The 17841-nt window shown below is 40.2% G+C and overlaps 2 protein-coding genes and 1 long non-coding RNA gene across 3 annotated transcripts; 2 read left to right on the top strand and 1 right to left on the bottom strand.

The window, feature by feature from the left end:
• Window positions 1-1038: 1038 nt before the first annotated feature.
• Window positions 1039-5414, bottom strand: LOC113128720 (uncharacterized). Its single transcript, XR_003295534.2, has 3 exons — window positions 5286-5414; window positions 3855-3985; window positions 1039-2362 (listed from the first exon to the last, which is right to left on the bottom strand). It is a non-coding gene; the product is annotated as an uncharacterized LOC113128720 (long non-coding RNA).
• A 344-nt stretch (window positions 5415-5758) lies between these two features.
• Window positions 5759-6968, top strand: LOC113127825 (rho-related GTP-binding protein RhoV-like). Its single transcript, XM_026302670.1, has 3 exons — window positions 5759-6166; window positions 6248-6306; window positions 6393-6968. The coding sequence occupies exons 1-3, from the start codon at window positions 6001-6003 to the stop codon at window positions 6837-6839; spliced, it is 672 nt and encodes a 223-aa protein (XP_026158455.1). The 5' UTR covers window positions 5759-6000; the 3' UTR covers window positions 6840-6968.
• A 1038-nt stretch (window positions 6969-8006) lies between these two features.
• LOC113127815 (zinc finger FYVE domain-containing protein 1-like) lies at window positions 8007-17601 on the top strand. The gene is made up of 11 exons (XM_026302659.2): window positions 8007-9427; window positions 9589-10093; window positions 11151-11365; window positions 11479-11585; window positions 11693-11801; window positions 11915-12012; window positions 12230-12347; window positions 12476-12646; window positions 12873-13053; window positions 13177-13290; window positions 15179-17601. The coding sequence occupies exons 1-11, from the start codon at window positions 8918-8920 to the stop codon at window positions 15409-15411; spliced, it is 2361 nt and encodes a 786-aa protein (XP_026158444.1). The 5' UTR covers window positions 8007-8917; the 3' UTR covers window positions 15412-17601.
• Window positions 17602-17841: the final 240 nt, after the last annotated feature.

Raw genomic sequence — 17841 nt, forward strand, 5'->3', positions numbered from 1 at the left:
AACTAACGATTATGGTTAAATTATGATTAATTTGGCACTTTTTAGCATTAGTTACAATATCAGTTTATGTTGATCATACAAAAAGATGCATTCAAGCTTCATGGCCTGCCATCTGATTCTCTTGGGAATGCTTTTTAATCCCCATCTAATGCAATGTAATATTCTACCCAATCCTTATCTATGAAAAGTCTTATTCTAATATTGATACACACTGAAAATGCAAAAGCCAATTTTGTAATCCTTAAACTATCAATCTTATCAACATGACCTTGTAGGCATTCCTGTTGACCAACAAAAACAACCTCCACAAAACATTTTTTTTTAATATTTAATTTCCAGTGTGAGTCAAATGTTTACTGAGTGTGTAATGGCAAGTAATGATACTTTGTGTTTGTTTGGAAAGTTTTATCCCTTTGAAAAGATCATGTTCTCATGTTAATCAGCCAATTGCGGTGAGGTTTCCTGTTTAAATAGATTCTAATCAGGCTCTGAAAGAACATATGCCACTGTGTGGATTGATGTGGAGCCAATTGAAACTAAAATAAGAAGAAAACACAAATGCTTCAAAGGCCAAAGGGTGAGACCCCTGTTATTATTGTTATCAGTTCCCTGTAATGTACTGGATCAAACATTCAAATGTTGCCCACTGATGTGGATTTTTAATTTATGCGTGGATTACAATCACCATAGGCAAAAAGCCTGCAATTCTATCATAGTTCTTGTATTTTTTTAAGTAGCTAATCATTTTTTAAACTATGATCCTACTCTGGAATCTGTGCCACTACCTTGGCCCTTGTAAACAACATATTTTCCTATGACATATATTTAGGTGTGCAGTGAGGACACAACATTCCTGACTGAGGCAGTCACCATCGATACGCGGAGATCATAATCACCAAAGGTGTGTAGATGTCCTACTTTTCATAGAATCAACTTACAGATTCCACTTGCTGAACGTCAAACAAATACAGACGTGTACTGCCACGCATGATGGGAACTGTTTAACATTGGAAAGGTTTCCCTGTAATAACCCCCAAACACACCTGTTATACAGGAAATGTACTAACAATCCAATTTGCTGGTAAGCTCTGTGATCCAACTCAGGTACTTTCAGTATGAATTTAAGCTTCATACTTTATATCAATCTGCATTGTTATTGGACATGTCACGAAATGTACATTTAAAATATTATATGTGTTACTTCAAAATGTTGCTTTTTTGCCTTAAGGAAAGAAGATATAGAAGTGCTGATGCGCAGAGTTTGTGGCTTTGTCTTGTACATTGTGTTATACTCTCTATGCGCATTCGTCCACTTTTATGTGGCTTAGGGCTCTAATTCAAATTTTTAGATATGTGTGGTTTTGTGTAGATTTGTATTGTGTTGTGCAGCACCCTGGTTCCTGGAGCAACATTGTTTTGCTTTATTATGCATTGTATTCACTTCACATGGTTGAAACGACAATAGAAGCCGCTTGACTTACCACCTGAATTTGAAAAAAAAAAAAAAATACACAAACAACCCCACAACAAATTTGGCCGTTCTGATATTGCTCCATTCTGACTGGTGCCAAGAAATGTGTGACATAACCTTTCCCAAATTAGTACTACCCTCTTCAAACCAGTGAAAAGAGTGGAGGAAAATCAGAACAAACATACAAGTCTCATGCAAAGTAGCGATGAATTCTTATACGATAACTTTTGCAAAAAGTGCATGTTTATGTTTTAGGGTCTTTAAATGTGTTTTAGATCAAATCATTTGTAATTTAAAATGTGTATTCCCACGGTCACCAACAATCAGATCCATGGAAGGATCATTGTTTGACACTTTTGGAGCAAGGCTACTGTATATCCCAGGAGAGACGGAGGGTAGACCCCCTGTGATGCTCTCACAGGGCTAAAGTGGGATTAGTTCGCTGCTCCTGAACCCCTGCCAGGGTTTAATGGAGCAGGAGTAACTAAATTGACAGGGATGCTTGCTGGCCAACAAAATCCCCAAAACACTTAGCTTTACTTAAAAATTGGGACAGAGTGACTTACCCTAAGCTGGTTCAGATCTAAATGATACAATATTGCTCATGAAATCTATTCAGATTAACAGCAAATGCATTCATCCAACAAAAAAAGGCAAGGAAGTATATCCCGATTCACAGGATTACAATGTATTCACCATTATAGTTTATGCTTTCCTGCAACAACTGGCTTCAAGTCAAGAATGTGAACAAGAGGGGTCAGCTAGGAGGTAGGCCAGGGGTGGGGGAGGTCCACAGAGGTCTGAATTCCCATGAATCACTCAGCGCACTGATCATAGGGTGCTAGGATTCAAGCTGACCTGGGAAGGGCACTGTATCCTGTTGCTAATGATCTGGAGGGATATATAGTATTAATCTCTTACACAGCAGAAACCCAAAACAGTGCTCTGGGCAATATGATGAAAAAAATTACACATTTTTAACCACACATTGAAAGATTTCAACGGTGATTGAATAGATTGGTATGAAATCGGTTACAGAGATTCATGTTCCTTAGAGGATAAAGCCTCGTGACTCTAGCGTGACCAAAATATTAGTTGTTAGAAGTTTTTCTATTATATTTGCTACATACATATATGGCCCCTGAATTGCAATAACTCATCTGACATCATTACAGGGTCCACTACTTGAGTTTATAGCCTAAATAACTACAAAGCTAATGACATTACTATTCTAAATCGCTGAACAGAATAACATTATACATGCTAAACATATGTTTTTGCTTTTATGGCATGTGAAATGTGAAACTTGCAATTGTTGCTGTGTGATGCAACATTAACAAGAGTTAAAAACTTAACAATATCCACCAAAGGCAGTAACTGTGAACCATGAATAAAAGAAGACTTCATGGTAATCCACCAAAGTTTGTGTTTTGTGTCAAATCCAAGCAGGCAGGTCAGGACCTTTAACATCATTATGTTGAATATACATATAACAAGCAACAATGTGTACCAGCAATGAAGTCACATATAGGAACTAATGAAGGAGAGGGAAAGTGTTTGTATTATGGGGAGTCTCACCCATCCTGCTCTAATCCTCACCACTTAAGAGCTGAGGCAGTATCTGCTTAAAGGGACATTATGCACAAAATGCTATGCAAATGACTTGTTTATCACCTCGTCTCTGTGTCAGCCACTTGTGTTGTGCCCTGTCTATACAGTGTGCCCTGCTGATCTCTGGCTTAGGGTAAGAGTATGTTGTATAATCTTTTAACACCTTATTTCTATTGTTTTCTGATTTGATATACATCAGGAATTTCAGTGAATCACAATGCCTGTGCTTTAAAACTATAAGCAACAGTTCAGGGAGAAATAAGGGGTTCACGTTACAATATGTGTTTGAAAATAAATTTACAGGAGTCAGACATAATTTTGAAGTTTCCTTTATGTATACTGGACCCTCTCTTAAGCTGCACACGTTCTTGTACTAAGCAGATTACCTCAATAAATCTATGTCAGGATACATTTCTGCATGTCTGGTCATGCAAAAAGACAGAGTGTGAAAACCTGGCCCCCAAACATGTTTACAGTATCTGATATCCAATGCCAGCTGACCAGGTACTGAAAACTATTAAAGTCCTCAGCACACTGCTGACATCTGCTGCACAAGTGAAGCCGCATGTAGGTTTGCAGACATTTGCATTTCCTTGTACAGTGCCTGTATTTTTAAAAATGCTTTCTCCCTTGTAAAAGAGATTGAATAAAATAAAAGCAACCCTGCAGATCTGCTCAGTGGTTGATCTATGACGCTAATAGAAGCTGTTGCTGAAAATGAATATTTGGATGTGGAGATATTTAAAGACTGTTTCCTGTGTTTGACATTTACCTTGGATCAAGGAACAGCATTGTGAGTCACAGCTGTCAGAGGTGTAGCATGGGAGCCGAGCTGGCAACACGATGTGTGTCGGGGACCAGATGTTGTCCTCCTGCCATGGGGAATAAACTCTATCACTCGCACTGCAGGTGGTGGGAAAAAAGGGGAGAGAAAAGGAGAAGAGAATGAGTGAGGGAGAAACAACGGCAAACAGGAAGCAGAGACCTTACAACACAATGCTTGCAGAGTTTCCTGCAGGCTCAGACAGATAAGGAACAACACTTTGTTTAAAGCTATATTTTCACCCCTAAACATTTCCCTCTCTACAAAACCACCACGTTGGTACAATTCTTCCTCAGTACAGCTGTGATATGGTGGGTCAGAAAATATGGATTGTGTTGCCTCAAATAATGTAAGCATGAGAGTCAAATAAAAGTGGAATATACACAATAAGAGAATGTTGCTGTTATGATTACAACAGTATAGGCCTATTTCATAAACTCTGGGGCCAGGCACAAAAAATGGTGTGTGATGATGATCAAAAGGACTGATCATAAACAAACATGACTACGTTCCTCATCACCAACACACTTCTTATCTTCTTAACATCAAGCATAAATCCAGAAACGCAGGCACTGCAAGGCAAGGTACGCTCTGAACTTGGTCTTTTGATGTTGTCAAAGAAGGTTGAGGATCAGGTCTGTCTTCAGCACAATGCTATTAAGTTGATAATTCATAATGGGAACAGGAAACATAATAATATGAAGCAATGTGGGCAGCACGTTGGGTTTGTGGTTAGCATCACAGTAAGAGGTTCCAGGTTCAAAACCCAGCAGGGGCCTTTCTGTGTGGAGTTTGCATGTTCTCCCTGTGCTTGTGTGGGTTTTCTCCAGGTACTCTGGTTTCCTCCCACAGTCCAAAAACATGTATGTCAGGTTGATTGGTGACTCTAAATTGCCCATAGGAGTGAGTGTGAGTGTGTGAGGTTGTTTGTCTCTATGTGGCCCTGTGATGGACTGGCGACCTGTCCAGGGTGTACCCCTGCCTTCCACCCAAAGAGGCTCCAGCAGATCCCTGTGATCCTAATTAGGAATAAGCGGGTATAGAAAATGGATGGATGGATGCAACAATACAAATTTACACAGATACTCTCAAATAAATAATAGTCAGGCGGTCAGTAATAATAAAGGTTAATAGGATTACTGCCTGTTTATGGCACTCACACTGCTTATAATAAACTATTAATCCATACTTAAAATAAATTTCAGTCTCATCAGCCAAAGTGTGCTCTACTGACCCTCAGTGGCTGTCTGTCATGCACAGAGCAGCTTTTAAAAGGTTATTGTTTATATTACGGTATTATTGGTGGTATAAGTGAATGTTTCTAATCAGTGAGAGTAGTCAGCATTTTATTTGTAGTACAGGAAACATATTATTTATTACCTGTGATATGACGCCATGAAAAATATTGCTCTGCCTGTCTTGAAAAGGAAAAAGTCACTGTAGGTGTTCACTGTGTGTCTGACTGATGTGTGTATAATTCGTGACGGTTTCTCTTTTCGAAACAAACGCACCAGGAGAAGGGACAGAAAGCTGCTTCTGGAAGAAGGTGGACGCAAACGTGCAGAAGCCGACGCTGAAGCAACGCTTCCCTCTGGTGACCAAAAGATGCCTTACACCCGATTGTTGTATTTTTCCACACAAACTATCGCCTCTCGCGCTATAGCCTAAATCACACGTCATTACTATTTTAATCGGTGGGTTTATGTGAACTACATAAAGCATTATGTTTTCTTAAAACACACACACACACACACACACACACACACACACACACGTTTAATCCTAGCTATTTAGAAACAGGAGGTGATAAAAGTAAAACCGAGTCATCTTGTTACTGTACGTTTTTAAGGTCAATCAGCTGACCTTTACCATCGTGCAGTGCGGTGGGAGTGACTATGTAAATCTGCATCAAACGGAAACAGTCAGGGCTCATTCATCTGATTGGGCGCCTTTGTTCTTTCAAATCGAGGTGTCCTCCTGCCTTTATTGGAACCAAAGGGCCCCCCCTGGGACAGGAGACATCTTTTACAGTAATGCTGCAGTCCTGCATGGACTTTCAAACGGCTGTGCTAATGGAGTGAAAATACAAGGAAAGATGGCACAGGCCTGTCAGAGACATGACAAACCAAGCAGACTGAGGGAAGAGGTGAGCTGCATGCTGGTTGGTGATGGAGCTGTGGGGAAGACGAGCATGATTATCAGCTACATCTTCAATGGATACAACAGCGACTACAGGCAAACAGCTTTTGATGTTTTTTCTGGTAAGCAACAGTTGTTTCTCTATGATCTGCAGCCATTTGACTTAGTAATGGAGCTAATATTTATCTTAATTTGACTTCCAGGTCTGGTTCACGTGAATGGAATTCCAACTCGTATTAAACTGATAGACACTGCTGGACAAGTAAATGCCCCAAACCACATTATAATGTCTCAACAGATCAGTGTGTTCTTTGCTCCTTCTTCATCTCTCATTATTTCATCTGCCAGGAGGAGTTTGGCCATCTCCGCTCTCTGTGCTATGCCCATGTGGATGTCTTCATCCTCTGCTTCAGTCTTGTCAACCCGGTCTCCTTTGACAACATCACCTCTAAGTGGATCCCACAGATCCGGGCTCGCAACCTGAGCACTCCCGTCGTTCTGGTTGGAACTCAGTCAGACCTTCGTCACAACATTGAAGTCCTCCTTCATCTGGACCAGCACGGCACCAAACCGGTGCACTACAGCCAGGCCAGGAGGCTGGCACACAGGATCAGATCCCACGACTATGTGGAGTGCTCGGCTCTGACGCAGCACAACCTCAAAGATGCATTTGACTGTGCTATAGCTGCTGCCATTAAGCACAAGCACACTGGCAAACCCAACAAGCTCAGCCTGTTTAAACGTTTAAAGACTTTTTGTGATTGTAGGTGGAGGAAAATGAACAGATTCATTTGACAAGGAGTTTAACAGTCTAGTCAGCCTGGTGGATGCTGTTTATTTTCAGATTTTTATGGCAAACTATGCATTTCATTTGAAGGTATCTCTGCAGAATGTGGATTGTGCACTAAAACAAGACAATCTTTGAAAACCTCCAATTACATCTGTCTTTAAGGCCCTGCAAGAAATGTGGCGGTCTCCAGAATTGCAGTGAAGAAGGCAGCATGCTCTTTTTATCTTGAACCTTCTTGGCTTCCATGTTTTATTCATTGATCATATTTGTGTGTGTGTTTTAAAGTTTTGTAATAAATGCACTACAGTGTAACCGTGCTTCCTTTGAATCAATGTGGTCAAAATTGCTTTAAACAGCAAATCTAAAAACATTTAATTTGTAGATTTTACAGTGGAAGGTGCTGTCACTGGAAAAATGGAGGGAAAACACAAAAATGCCATTTGGGACAAATGGTCACCCGCTGATCGTTTGAAGTGCTAATTTACAAGACAAAAGCTATTTAAAGCTACCCCCTGTTTTGAAAGGCTTGCTGAGCCATGTTTCCAGCCATTGCTTTAAATACCCACCCCCTAAACTGGTCTTTAACAATGGTTTTTATTTAAAGTTTCCCATATCATTATTTTTCTAAATGAAACATTACAATTTCCAATAGGCCTATTCAATAAACCTTTAGAGCTCAGTACAACCCCAACTATTGGATTACATAATCTCTCCAGAAGTAATATTATTTTTTTGTCATGTAGATTATCATGTTTATTTTATATCAGTGTAAAAAAAAAATCCTAGTAAAGGTTATGGCAGAGTTTAATAAGACTACTAAAACGAATTGAGTCTGCAGACAGAAATAGACAACAATGAAAATGGGCAAATTAATCACAACATTCAATTCTCCTCATAGGAAACTTATTTTAATTTGAAAAATATACAAATTAAAGCAAAACTGTTGAATGTTAAAGTGAAAATTGGGTGTTTTTTATGCTAACGTTATGTTTTATGTCATCTTTAGGACTTGATTTGTGGGATTTGGACTGAACGGAATGTACACGTACCTGGGAGCAGCACACAGTCTGCCGTGTGGAACTACGTTTCCCATCATGCACCCTCACTTTACCGTCTACTGACCCTGTGACTGAAAATAATCTGATCAGCTGATCTGACCTGGCAACAAAACAACGTAGCTAGAGAAGAAATCTGCCAGGGAGGGGGCTGAAGAACAAAACAATGACACTGCTCGGAAGGACTGAAAAACAGTAACACATCTAAAAGCTTTTTTAAACGAAATCGCGTGTATTTCCTCCCCGGTTTTAAAGTATACGAGTTTCGAGGATAGCCGAGTTTTGTCGTCTGGCTGTTGTTTTGTTGATATGTTGGTGCAGCTCAGTTGACAGACTAAAGGCTAGCTGCTTGTTCGGACGGCTGTGAACTGTTAGGGCTTGTTGGCTCGATAATTACAGCTTTTCTGTGGGGAAAAAAAGTTGAAAGTAGCTAGCTCTGAGCTAAATATTCCTGTTTAGATGTCAAACCATCCCCTGAGGTTTGCTAAGGCAGACACGGAGGGGTCAGTTTGGTAGCTAGCCTGTTGTTAGCATCACCATTTGCACATTCATCTTTTCAGGGAGAGTTCATTGTCCTGACTGGACTGACCAGCTGCACATGTTTTATTTTACAGTTTTGTTGGCTGACCTTACGTATATTTTTACGTAACACTGTAGCTAATTGCTAACTTTGACGAAAACACATCATCTGTAAAGGACACGGTCGTTTCTGCCTGATTGCCTCGCTGTTAGTTGCACTAAAGGACATTATTAAAAAGCCTCTTTAAGTGTTTGAAATGTATGCTGCTAAAACTAATTGACAGTTTGTACATACATTTGTTGGTACAGTCAGTGGATCAGCAGGTGTGTTGCCATGCAGGTGTTTTAAGCTGATTAAGTTATTGTACACTGTTAGGTCATTTCTGTTGCCAGTATTATTACATGTTGTGCGTTTTTCATTGACTGCTCTTGGAAATAGCTGCTGCTGTTGTCAAAGCTGATCCAAAAAAAGCGCTGCTCTTTATTTAAGTGTACCCTGTTACGAAAGGATGAGTGGGCATGGCTCGTCTTCAGAAAAAGGAGTTAATACTAGTTTAATATGTCAAGAGAGTTATGACTGTGGTGGCTCTGAGGAGGCCGCATTTGAGTGTAATGAATGCAAAAGCCTGCAGTGTGTTCGCTGTGAGCTCAAGCTCCACAATCAGGAGCGCCTCAAGAACCACGAGCGGGTTCAGATAGGTCCTGGGCACGTCCCTTACTGTGACAACTGTAAAGGAGTTAATGGGGACAATGGGAAACGCCATAGATCTGTGGTTCGCTGTCAGAACTGCAAGGTTAACTTGTGCCAAGAGTGCCAGAAACGCACCCACAGTGGAGGCAACAAGAAGAAACACCAGCTCACATCATATCCTCCCCCACCCAAGCCTGCAGAGGTCAACTCTGTGCAAACATCTGTTCAGCCCGCTGTTCAAATAGTCGATGAGACCAGTTCTCAGAGAGCCAAACTTCTGGAGAAGGTTTCCAGTTTTCTGCTGGTGGATGAGAATGAGGAAATGCAGGTGAGCTGTGCAAATGTGACACTTGTCATTGAACAGGAACAGAGGCAGAATAGTGGACAGTCTCATTTCTTTGCATAGACTATTAAATTTCCAATTTCAGTGCCTAGGTCAGAGTTTGGAGTGAATTTTTCACTTGCACACTTTTCGTTGTTCTTCCAAAGATAAAAGATGAAGCTTCCTTTGTGAAGAGGCTGAGCTGCAACCCTGACCAGCTGCTGAAGGTTGTGTCCATCTTTGGTAACACAGGAGAGGGCAAATCTCATACCCTGAACCACACTTTCTTCTTGGGGAGAGAAGTCTTCAAGACTTCCCCCACCCAAGAGTCCTGTACAGTGGGTGTGTGGGCAGCATTCGACCCTATCCACAATATAGTGGTCATCGATACAGAAGGGCTGCTCGGGAACAGTTCCAAACAGGGCCAGAGAACCCGACTCTTGCTGAAGGTGCTTGCCATCTCTGACCTCATCATTTATCGCACTCATGCAGACCGTCTTCATGATGACCTCTTCAAGTTCCTTGGGGATGCCTCAGACGCGTATTTGAAGCATTTCACCAAGGAGCTTAAGGCCACAACATCCCGATGTGGCTTGGATGTCCCACTGTCCACCCTGGGCCCTGCAGTGGTCATCTTCCACGAAACAGTCCACACTAAGTTGCTTGGTTCAGGTAAAATATCTCATCATTTCAGTTACTCTGACTACCAGTGGATGAGATGTAATCCCTTCACCAGTTACCAGACAATTTCGACTTTTTCATTAGACTGGCACACTGTGAATGTACCACTGAGTATAGGCCTGTATCACCATAAGGGATGTGTGCTTTTGAAGTAAACTAAGGCTTGAACAGAGCAGATAATTACAGGTTTGTCAAATATTAGCCTACAGTGTTTTGTTTTCTTCCTTCGACATCACAGGAGGTTGCAGTCAGCACTGCAACTTTTATAGAAATGAGGAAACACTACTTTTTAGACTAAGGCAGAAACTGGCCATACTGTGTTGGTGCAGTCACAAATAACACATAATTATATATGTAGCCACAGACTTGAAGACAGTGGCAGCTTTCACATGTAGAAACCCAGTTGCTGCTCATATCTTACATACTTTGCATCGCTATCAGTGACTTTTCACTGCATTTAATCCACCACAATCTTAAAGCATTTGCAGGAATGTCCACACAGCTACTGGTTTCTTTTCGTTGTGCAAAGGTATGAAAATCAAGTTGTGGAGATTTGTAATTGGCTTGAGTTCACTAAATCCCCTCATAGTGACTCTCATGCCTGCTTTTCCTTTTATCTGATTTCCATTGTCACTAAGTGCTGTAGAATTGCATTATGTGAAGTCTGTGCTTCATTCCCATTCCCAGCAATAAAATACCTGACAAAAATTTTAAAAAAGGCTTCATGTTACTTGTAGTGCATTTGCTCCACTCTATATAGAAATGCATGGACACTAATCAGTTTCTTACATAGGAAAAAGAAACAATCAAATGAGTGCTCAAGAGTTGAGACAACAAAATGAATGCAAACAGAGCAAGCTGCATGTTTTTGCTCATAGCTTTATTAAGTATACAGTTTTTTGGACTGATAGCTGAAGCTTGGCAGGAACTCATGGTACACATATCGTAATGGACACACTGAGGAGTTTTTCAAACAAATGCTAAGTAATATCTACAATATATTACAATCACAGTCTACAGTAACTTTTTCATCTGTGTCTTGCTTTAGATAAGTCATCTGAGTCGGTAGATCGGCTGCTACTGGATCGCTTCAGGAAGCTTTCCCGTTTTCCTGAGGCCTTCAGTTCTGTCCATTACTGGGGGACGCAGACTCTCAGGCCTCCTACTGATTTCCGTGGCTTACAGAATAAACTGGAGCAGCTCCTGGATAACAATGCCACCCGTTCCCCACGCACCCCTGTGGTTATTTTCAAAGCCTTGCAGGTAGGGGCTGCAGAAAGATCAACTCAGTCAGACTGGGTTGTTGTTGTTGTAAATTAAAAACTGAACTTAGTTTTGGGAGTTTTCTGTCATTATCTGCTGGTCCTCTCCTGCAGGCATTGAGTGAACGCTTCAATGGGGAGATTGCAGGTGAGCATGTAGCCCACAGCTGCTTTTTTCCTGATGAGTACTTCACCTGCTCCAGTCAGTGCCTCAGTTGTGGGTCAGTGATTCCTTCCTTTTTCTTTTTTTTTAAACTGTTGCCCATTATCATTTCCCTCTCAATCTCTTGCTGTGTTTTAACATTCTGGCTAATTACTGTGACAACAGATCTGGCTGCAAGAACAGCATGAACCACTTAGGAGAAGGAATGTGCCATGAGGCAAAGCGTCGCTGTCGTTATTCTGTTCAGTATGATAATCGCATTTATACCTGTAAGGTAAGAATAAATATCTCACTTGTCGTGGCACTAAGGTAAAAGTGCCACAACACTGCAATTTCTCTTTACTGATTGGTGTAATGTTAAAATCTTTGTGTGGTGCATCAATACAGGCTTGCTATGAAGGAGGGAAGGAGGTGATAGTTGTCCCAAAGACCTCAGCTTCCTCAGACTCCCCATGGATGGGCCTCGCAAAATATGCTTGGTCTGGGTAAGCATTAAATAACCTGTAGGGTCATGTATAACTAGACTTGGGTTAGGGTTGTCTTACTTTAACACAGCCTAATTTTAGCTCTGGTGCGTCAAACTGTGACCTAAAATTAAGTTTTTCCTCTGACATAATATCTGTAATCTATATCAGCAAATAACACCGTAAACCTTTATATTTTCAGAGAGATTGAGTTAGATATTTTCATATGAATATGCAGGTATGTTATTGAATGTCCCAACTGTGGAGTGATTTATCGGAGCCGTCAGTACTGGTATGGGAATCAGGACCCTGTGGATACAGTTGTCCGCACTGAGATCCAGCATGTATGGCCAGGGGTAAGCTATTTCAAGCTATTTCATTTGTTTATTTGATGTAGACTATATTACCCTACCTATCTGTAGCTCTACAGACCTAAAATGAAGCCCATATGTGAAAAGTGTATCTGCTAATTTGCTTTTTGCAGTCAGATGGCTTTTTAAAGGACAATAGCAATGCAGCACAGCGTCTTCTGGATGGAGTCAACCTAGTTGCTCAGTCTGTGTCAGAGCTCAGCGTCAAGCCTGCCAAAGCCGTCACCTCTTGGCTGACTGATCAGATCGCCCCAGCTTACTGGAAACCCAACTCCCTCCTCTTGGTGAGTGACACACACAGCCCCACCCTCTGGCACCCGCCACTAACAGCCAAGTCAACACTTTGGTGACCAGAGGGATGTTTACAGTCTGTGGTGTTCTCCACCTGTTACACAATCTTATGTGTCACAAGATAGAACGTATATTGACTCTTATGTAGACTCATATTGCATCCATTCTTTTCTATAGCTATTGGTCAATAACAACTTCTATTGATATTGTTTTTCCAAGGTGTGCCATAAGTGTCATGCAGTCTTCCAGGACAATGACACCAAACATCACTGCCGTGCCTGTGGGGAGGGTTTCTGCGATGGCTGCTCTTCCAAAGCTGCGCCCGTCCCTGAGAGAGGCTGGGGTCTTGCCCCTGTCAGAGTCTGTGATGTCTGCTTTGAGCAGAGAGCTCCATATGCAGGTACAAACCCTATGAATAATGTTAATTTTTTTTTTTTTTTTTTTTTTTTTTTAACATCTGCGTGAAGAAATCCATAAATCCTGGATGAGCTGTGACTTTATCAAAGAAAATTTCTCTGTGCAGAACTCATTGAAGCAGAGCTCAAAGAGGAAGAAGGTGGAACCCTGGCTAGGAAAGTTGGAGAGGCCGTCACTAACACCATAGGGGTTGTGGTCACTGCTATTGACATCCCACTTGGTGAGTGTTACCCTAAACAAAACCTAAAGAAGATTGTTGCACAGGAATACTAAATAACCCAGTAAATGCATGTGTGTGTATGTGTACAACGCCCTCTGGTGGCAGAGACATATTCCAGTTAAAAAGAAAAGCAGTGGGATTCTTGTTTCTAATTTGAGTCTGAAAGATTTGATGCAGAAGTCTATCCAGCAAAGCTGTGATTCCAAGGAACATTGGATGGCCTAATGGCCTAGTTGTAATAGAGCCTGTAATGTTACTGAAAAGTTCACAGGTCTCTGTAAACCATGCAAATGTCACAGATAAGGAAAATAGTTAATAGGAGACACCAGGGCATGTTTTCACACTCTTTAATATATCTTGGGATTATTGTTAAAAATTACATACCACATGAAAGAACACAGTCTCAGGCATGTATTTTGTATGTGACACGTTGCCCCATCAGCGGGTAAGTTATCACACTATGTGGAGTAAAATGTCCCACAGATAATCAATTTGTTATTGTGTTCGTTTTTAATATTACTTCAAATTCAAAAGGAAATGCGGAAGATTATTGCAAAAAATATTAAAATGATAAAAATGGCAAATTGGTGCTCTCCTCTGTTAACAATGTGCTTTGAGCTTCCCGGAAAGGACATGGCATCAGACCATGGAAAGGCACGCTCTTGTAGTGAAATTATTAACAGTGTGACTACTAACCCATGTGACAAGAGGCCCTTGTCTCCCCTACACTGCAAATATAGACTCAGATAAAAAATAAAAAAAAACGTGAAAATTTAAAACTTTGTTTCATTACACAAGTGGTCAAATGCAGAATTTGCATTTTCCTTTGATTTGTTATTTTCAGCAACAAAAAAATGTTTAAAAACCAAAATATTGAAAAATTGAAAATCCTCCTACTTACACTGGCCATACAGCCTAAAACTGTGTTTGACAGTGCTCTGTTGCCTAATGTTTAACAGAATTTCAGTTCTTGTGTCTGTTGTTCAGTCTTAGTGCAAAGGTGAGAATGATTGTTTGTTAATTTGATTTTATGAGACTTCCTGCTGTAAACTCACCTTTAGGAGTCATGCTACTCATGTTTAGATGTTTACAAGACATACATCTGTGAATATCTGTCAGTAATTGTATTATGAATTAGAGTAATACAAGATTAGTAAATAAAGCCTCATAAACAATGATTCTTAAACTGATCCTTTACTGGAGTGTGTATGTGTGTGTGTGTGTGTGTGTATGTATGTATGTGTATGTACACACACACACACACACACACACACACACACACATTAGACCTATATTTACTGTTAACAGGCATAAATCAATGTTATTTAATAACCCAATATTCTTCTGAAAACTTCTCTATATCCAACACCACCCAAAAATACCTTAAAGCAAGATCTGCTCCAGTCGGTGAAATGAATCATTTTGGACCCTTTGAAAATGACGTAATTCATTTTTGAAGGATTTTGTCTTGCTATAATAATACATTGGATATATTGGCCTCTTTATTTCTAAATCTAAATCTTGTGGCCATGTTTCCATGGTTACAATAGTTAAGTATGTCAAGGACTTCATTTAACTCAGAGTGACGATGCACTTTAGACAGCAGGAAAACAGTTGTTAAAAAGCTAAAATAGAGTATTTAGTATAACTTAGAATTTAAAGTAATTCAAGTCAAACATTTGAAATAGCATGAACAGCAAAAGCTGTAACCATTAAGTGTAATTTGCAACCCTTCTTTCCAGTCTTTGCTAAGCTCAGCTTTGCTCTGGGAAGTGTATTTTCCTCAATGTCCATGTATGTTGCAAATCTAAAAGACCATCTTAGATTATAACCGATAAGTGCTTGTGCATTTGTGTGTATTCATGTTATGTGTTCATGTGTCCTGCAGGCCTGGTGAAAGATGCAGCCCGTCCTGCCTACTGGGTGCCTGACCAGGACATCCTATCTTGCCACAACTGCCAGCGTGAGTTCACTGCCAAGCTGTCCAAGCACCACTGCCGCGCCTGTGGTCAGGGAGTGTGTGACGAGTGCTCCCCGGAGCGCCGGTCGGTTCCCTCGCGGGGCTGGGACCACCCTGTGCGTGTCTGCAACAGCTGCAACCAGAAAGTTGGAGAACTTTAACAAGGACAACCTTCCTTCCTCAGAGCACCAGAGAGAACCACTCGCTCAGTCAGCTCACAGACTGTCACTGCTTTACCTCTGTCACTCCAGTGGTTCTGTCTCGTATCTGTGGCAAGGAAGTTTTTAGGTGTGTATATATAGGACACTTATCAGATTTGGGATTTGAGAGTTTCTGTGGCCTTTGTAGAACAGCCAGAACATGTGAGTTACTTGACTGAGTGTGAAACCTGCATTTCCACTCAGATTATTCAGAGTAAATATTTTGATTCACACTGACTCAAGTCCCTAATTTCATTTTAAAAAAGGCTGTTAAGCTATTTTTCTATCAGAAAATATTACAAAAATACATCATTTAAATAATATTAGATAGTTATTAGGCCTGTGGGGCTGGTGTACTTAGGTTCCAGCAATTGTTATTATAGAATATGTTTCTCTGTCGTACATGTAATGGCAAGGAGATATTTTATATCAACGCAGTTGTAACTGCAGGTTCCCTTGCATGCTGTATTACAACATTTTAGTTTTTGCACTAAACCCTTTTCAGCTGTTATAGGCTGTTGCTTACCTTGGACAAAACCTAGATATCCAAATGATCAAGCAGTCTGTCTCAAACTGAGCTGGATATCTGGTGTGCCAAAATCATTCAGGTCACTGTGTCTGTGCTGGTATATTGTTTATATTTTATCATGTAATTTGTGGTCATATGAAGACATAGAACTATGTTAGAGGTGTGTATATTTGAAATGTTAGAAAATTATTTATGTATTGAAAAAAAAAATTATAGTACTCTGGCATGCATGACAGCCTGAGAGATCCATGGCCTTTTACTTGTTCAGAGGACGGCCTCTGAATAAACCTCACTGTCTCTTTTCTTAAGTGGCGTTTTTGTGTATACTTGTTATAAAACTTCATATTTCATGATCACTGTTGGTTTCATGACAACTCGATTTTAATTGTTATCTAAATATTTACAGTTGCTGTCTGCTTGGATGTTTGCATATTGTTTTACAGGACTGAAAAATATCACTTCAGACCAGTTTTGCATTCACTCCTCCAGGCCTCTGAAAGTGTAGTCGGACAGGTTAAAGACCTTTGACAGTGTTCAGTACTTTTTTATTCAGTTCATCACAGCAAGTTGTTTCCGTTATTTTATGTGCATTTTTGAAACATTGTGTATATTTTCTTTTTTTGTTTTTGTTTGGCATTAGTTACCATATGGATATTTATATACTTTGTAGTGACTTTGTACCACACTTTTTTGTTGTTTTTCAGCATTACACAGAAAGACTGAAGCTAAAATTGAAGAGATAGTGAAACATATTTAGTGTCTGGGAGCTTTAATATGTCTTGCATCATTTCTGTGTTTGTGTTATTGAGTAATGAGACTGTTACACATGGGTATACGTAGCACAAGGCGATGCCTGTAACACATATGCTTGTATCTTACAGTTTAAATTAAGAAAAAAAAAAAAAGGGTCTTTGTCGACTGTAAGCTTTGTACATAAAATTCATTCTCCCTGCGATCCTACCGTGAAACTTTGTGGTTCTGGTGTCAGAAGGGAGGATGTTGTGTCTGCTTTGTCTCAAAATAGATTTATCTGCCTGAATGTTGCATCACACATGTCCTCCTCTGAAATGTCGCACAGGATAGAAGACGAAATACACCATGTCAGATTATTTGTATTGCTGTGCATTCCCATGCACACTGGTTCACACACTCTTGCTTAAGATATCCTTTGTGGTGTTTGAGACATGATGTCCAGTTTTTTTGATCAGGTGGGGTGCTATCATCAACACTCCTAACCTCCACACTACAAACAGAAATGATTGTCACCTTTTAAACAGGTTTTAACTAACTTGAATTTGAGATGTGTGGATATTTACAAAACTGATGGAAGATTTGCATAAGATTAAAGTTTTATTGGGTCACTTCTGTCAAAAATATAATCTGGAATTGCCTCCATGTCTTTAGTGTGTGTGTGTGTGTGTGTGTTTAAATCTCCCTGTGTCAAACCACTTACTGTACTGTATGTGGGAGGATAGTTTGTGTGCACGCCTGAGTATTATGAGCCTTGCTTGCAGTCCTCCCCAGCACTGCAGCTTCAGATAAAGTGAGGAGAAAATATTTGCTTGGTGCTTATTGATGATGATAAATGATTTATAATTATTTTAATAAATAATTTAACACAAGCTTCCATGTTGATATTCTGTGCCACTTGCACTACACTGACTCGCCAGAGAGGAAATTGCCATGTTGATATGTATCCAAGCTACAGTCAGGGTCTCTTTAAAAGTGCTGTAATTCAGTTGTGTACAATATAAATACAAGGGAAAACCCTTTAAAATAATTTTGACAGTTTACCCCATTAAGCCACGCCCCATCCGCGTATGCTGAAAATGTATTGGTCCACGAATTCACCCCGAGCTCCG

Source organism: Mastacembelus armatus, chromosome 22 (assembly GCF_900324485.2).
Source record: "Mastacembelus armatus chromosome 22, fMasArm1.2, whole genome shotgun sequence".
NCBI lineage: Eukaryota > Metazoa > Chordata > Actinopteri > Synbranchiformes > Mastacembelidae > Mastacembelus > Mastacembelus armatus.

Bases quoted from the DNA above. Each gene is read 5' to 3' on its own strand.
- LOC113127825 (XM_026302670.1), top strand. From the start codon at position 6,001: ATGGCACAGGCCTGTCAGAGACATGACAAACCAAGCAGACTGAGGGAA. The intron at 6,167-6,247 runs GTAAGCAACAGT...TTTGACTTCCAG, and splicing joins AGCTTTTGATGTTTTTTCTG to GTCTGGTTCACGTGAATGGA. The intron at 6,307-6,392 runs GTAAATGCCCCA...TTCATCTGCCAG, and splicing joins TGATAGACACTGCTGGACAA to GAGGAGTTTGGCCATCTCCG.
- LOC113127815 (XM_026302659.2), top strand. From the start codon at position 8,918: ATGAGTGGGCATGGCTCGTCTTCAGAAAAAGGAGTTAATACTAGTTTA. The intron at 9,428-9,588 runs GTGAGCTGTGCA...GTTCTTCCAAAG, and splicing joins ATGAGAATGAGGAAATGCAG to ATAAAAGATGAAGCTTCCTT. The intron at 13,291-15,178 runs GTGAGTGTTACC...TGTGTCCTGCAG, and splicing joins TGCTATTGACATCCCACTTG to GCCTGGTGAAAGATGCAGCC.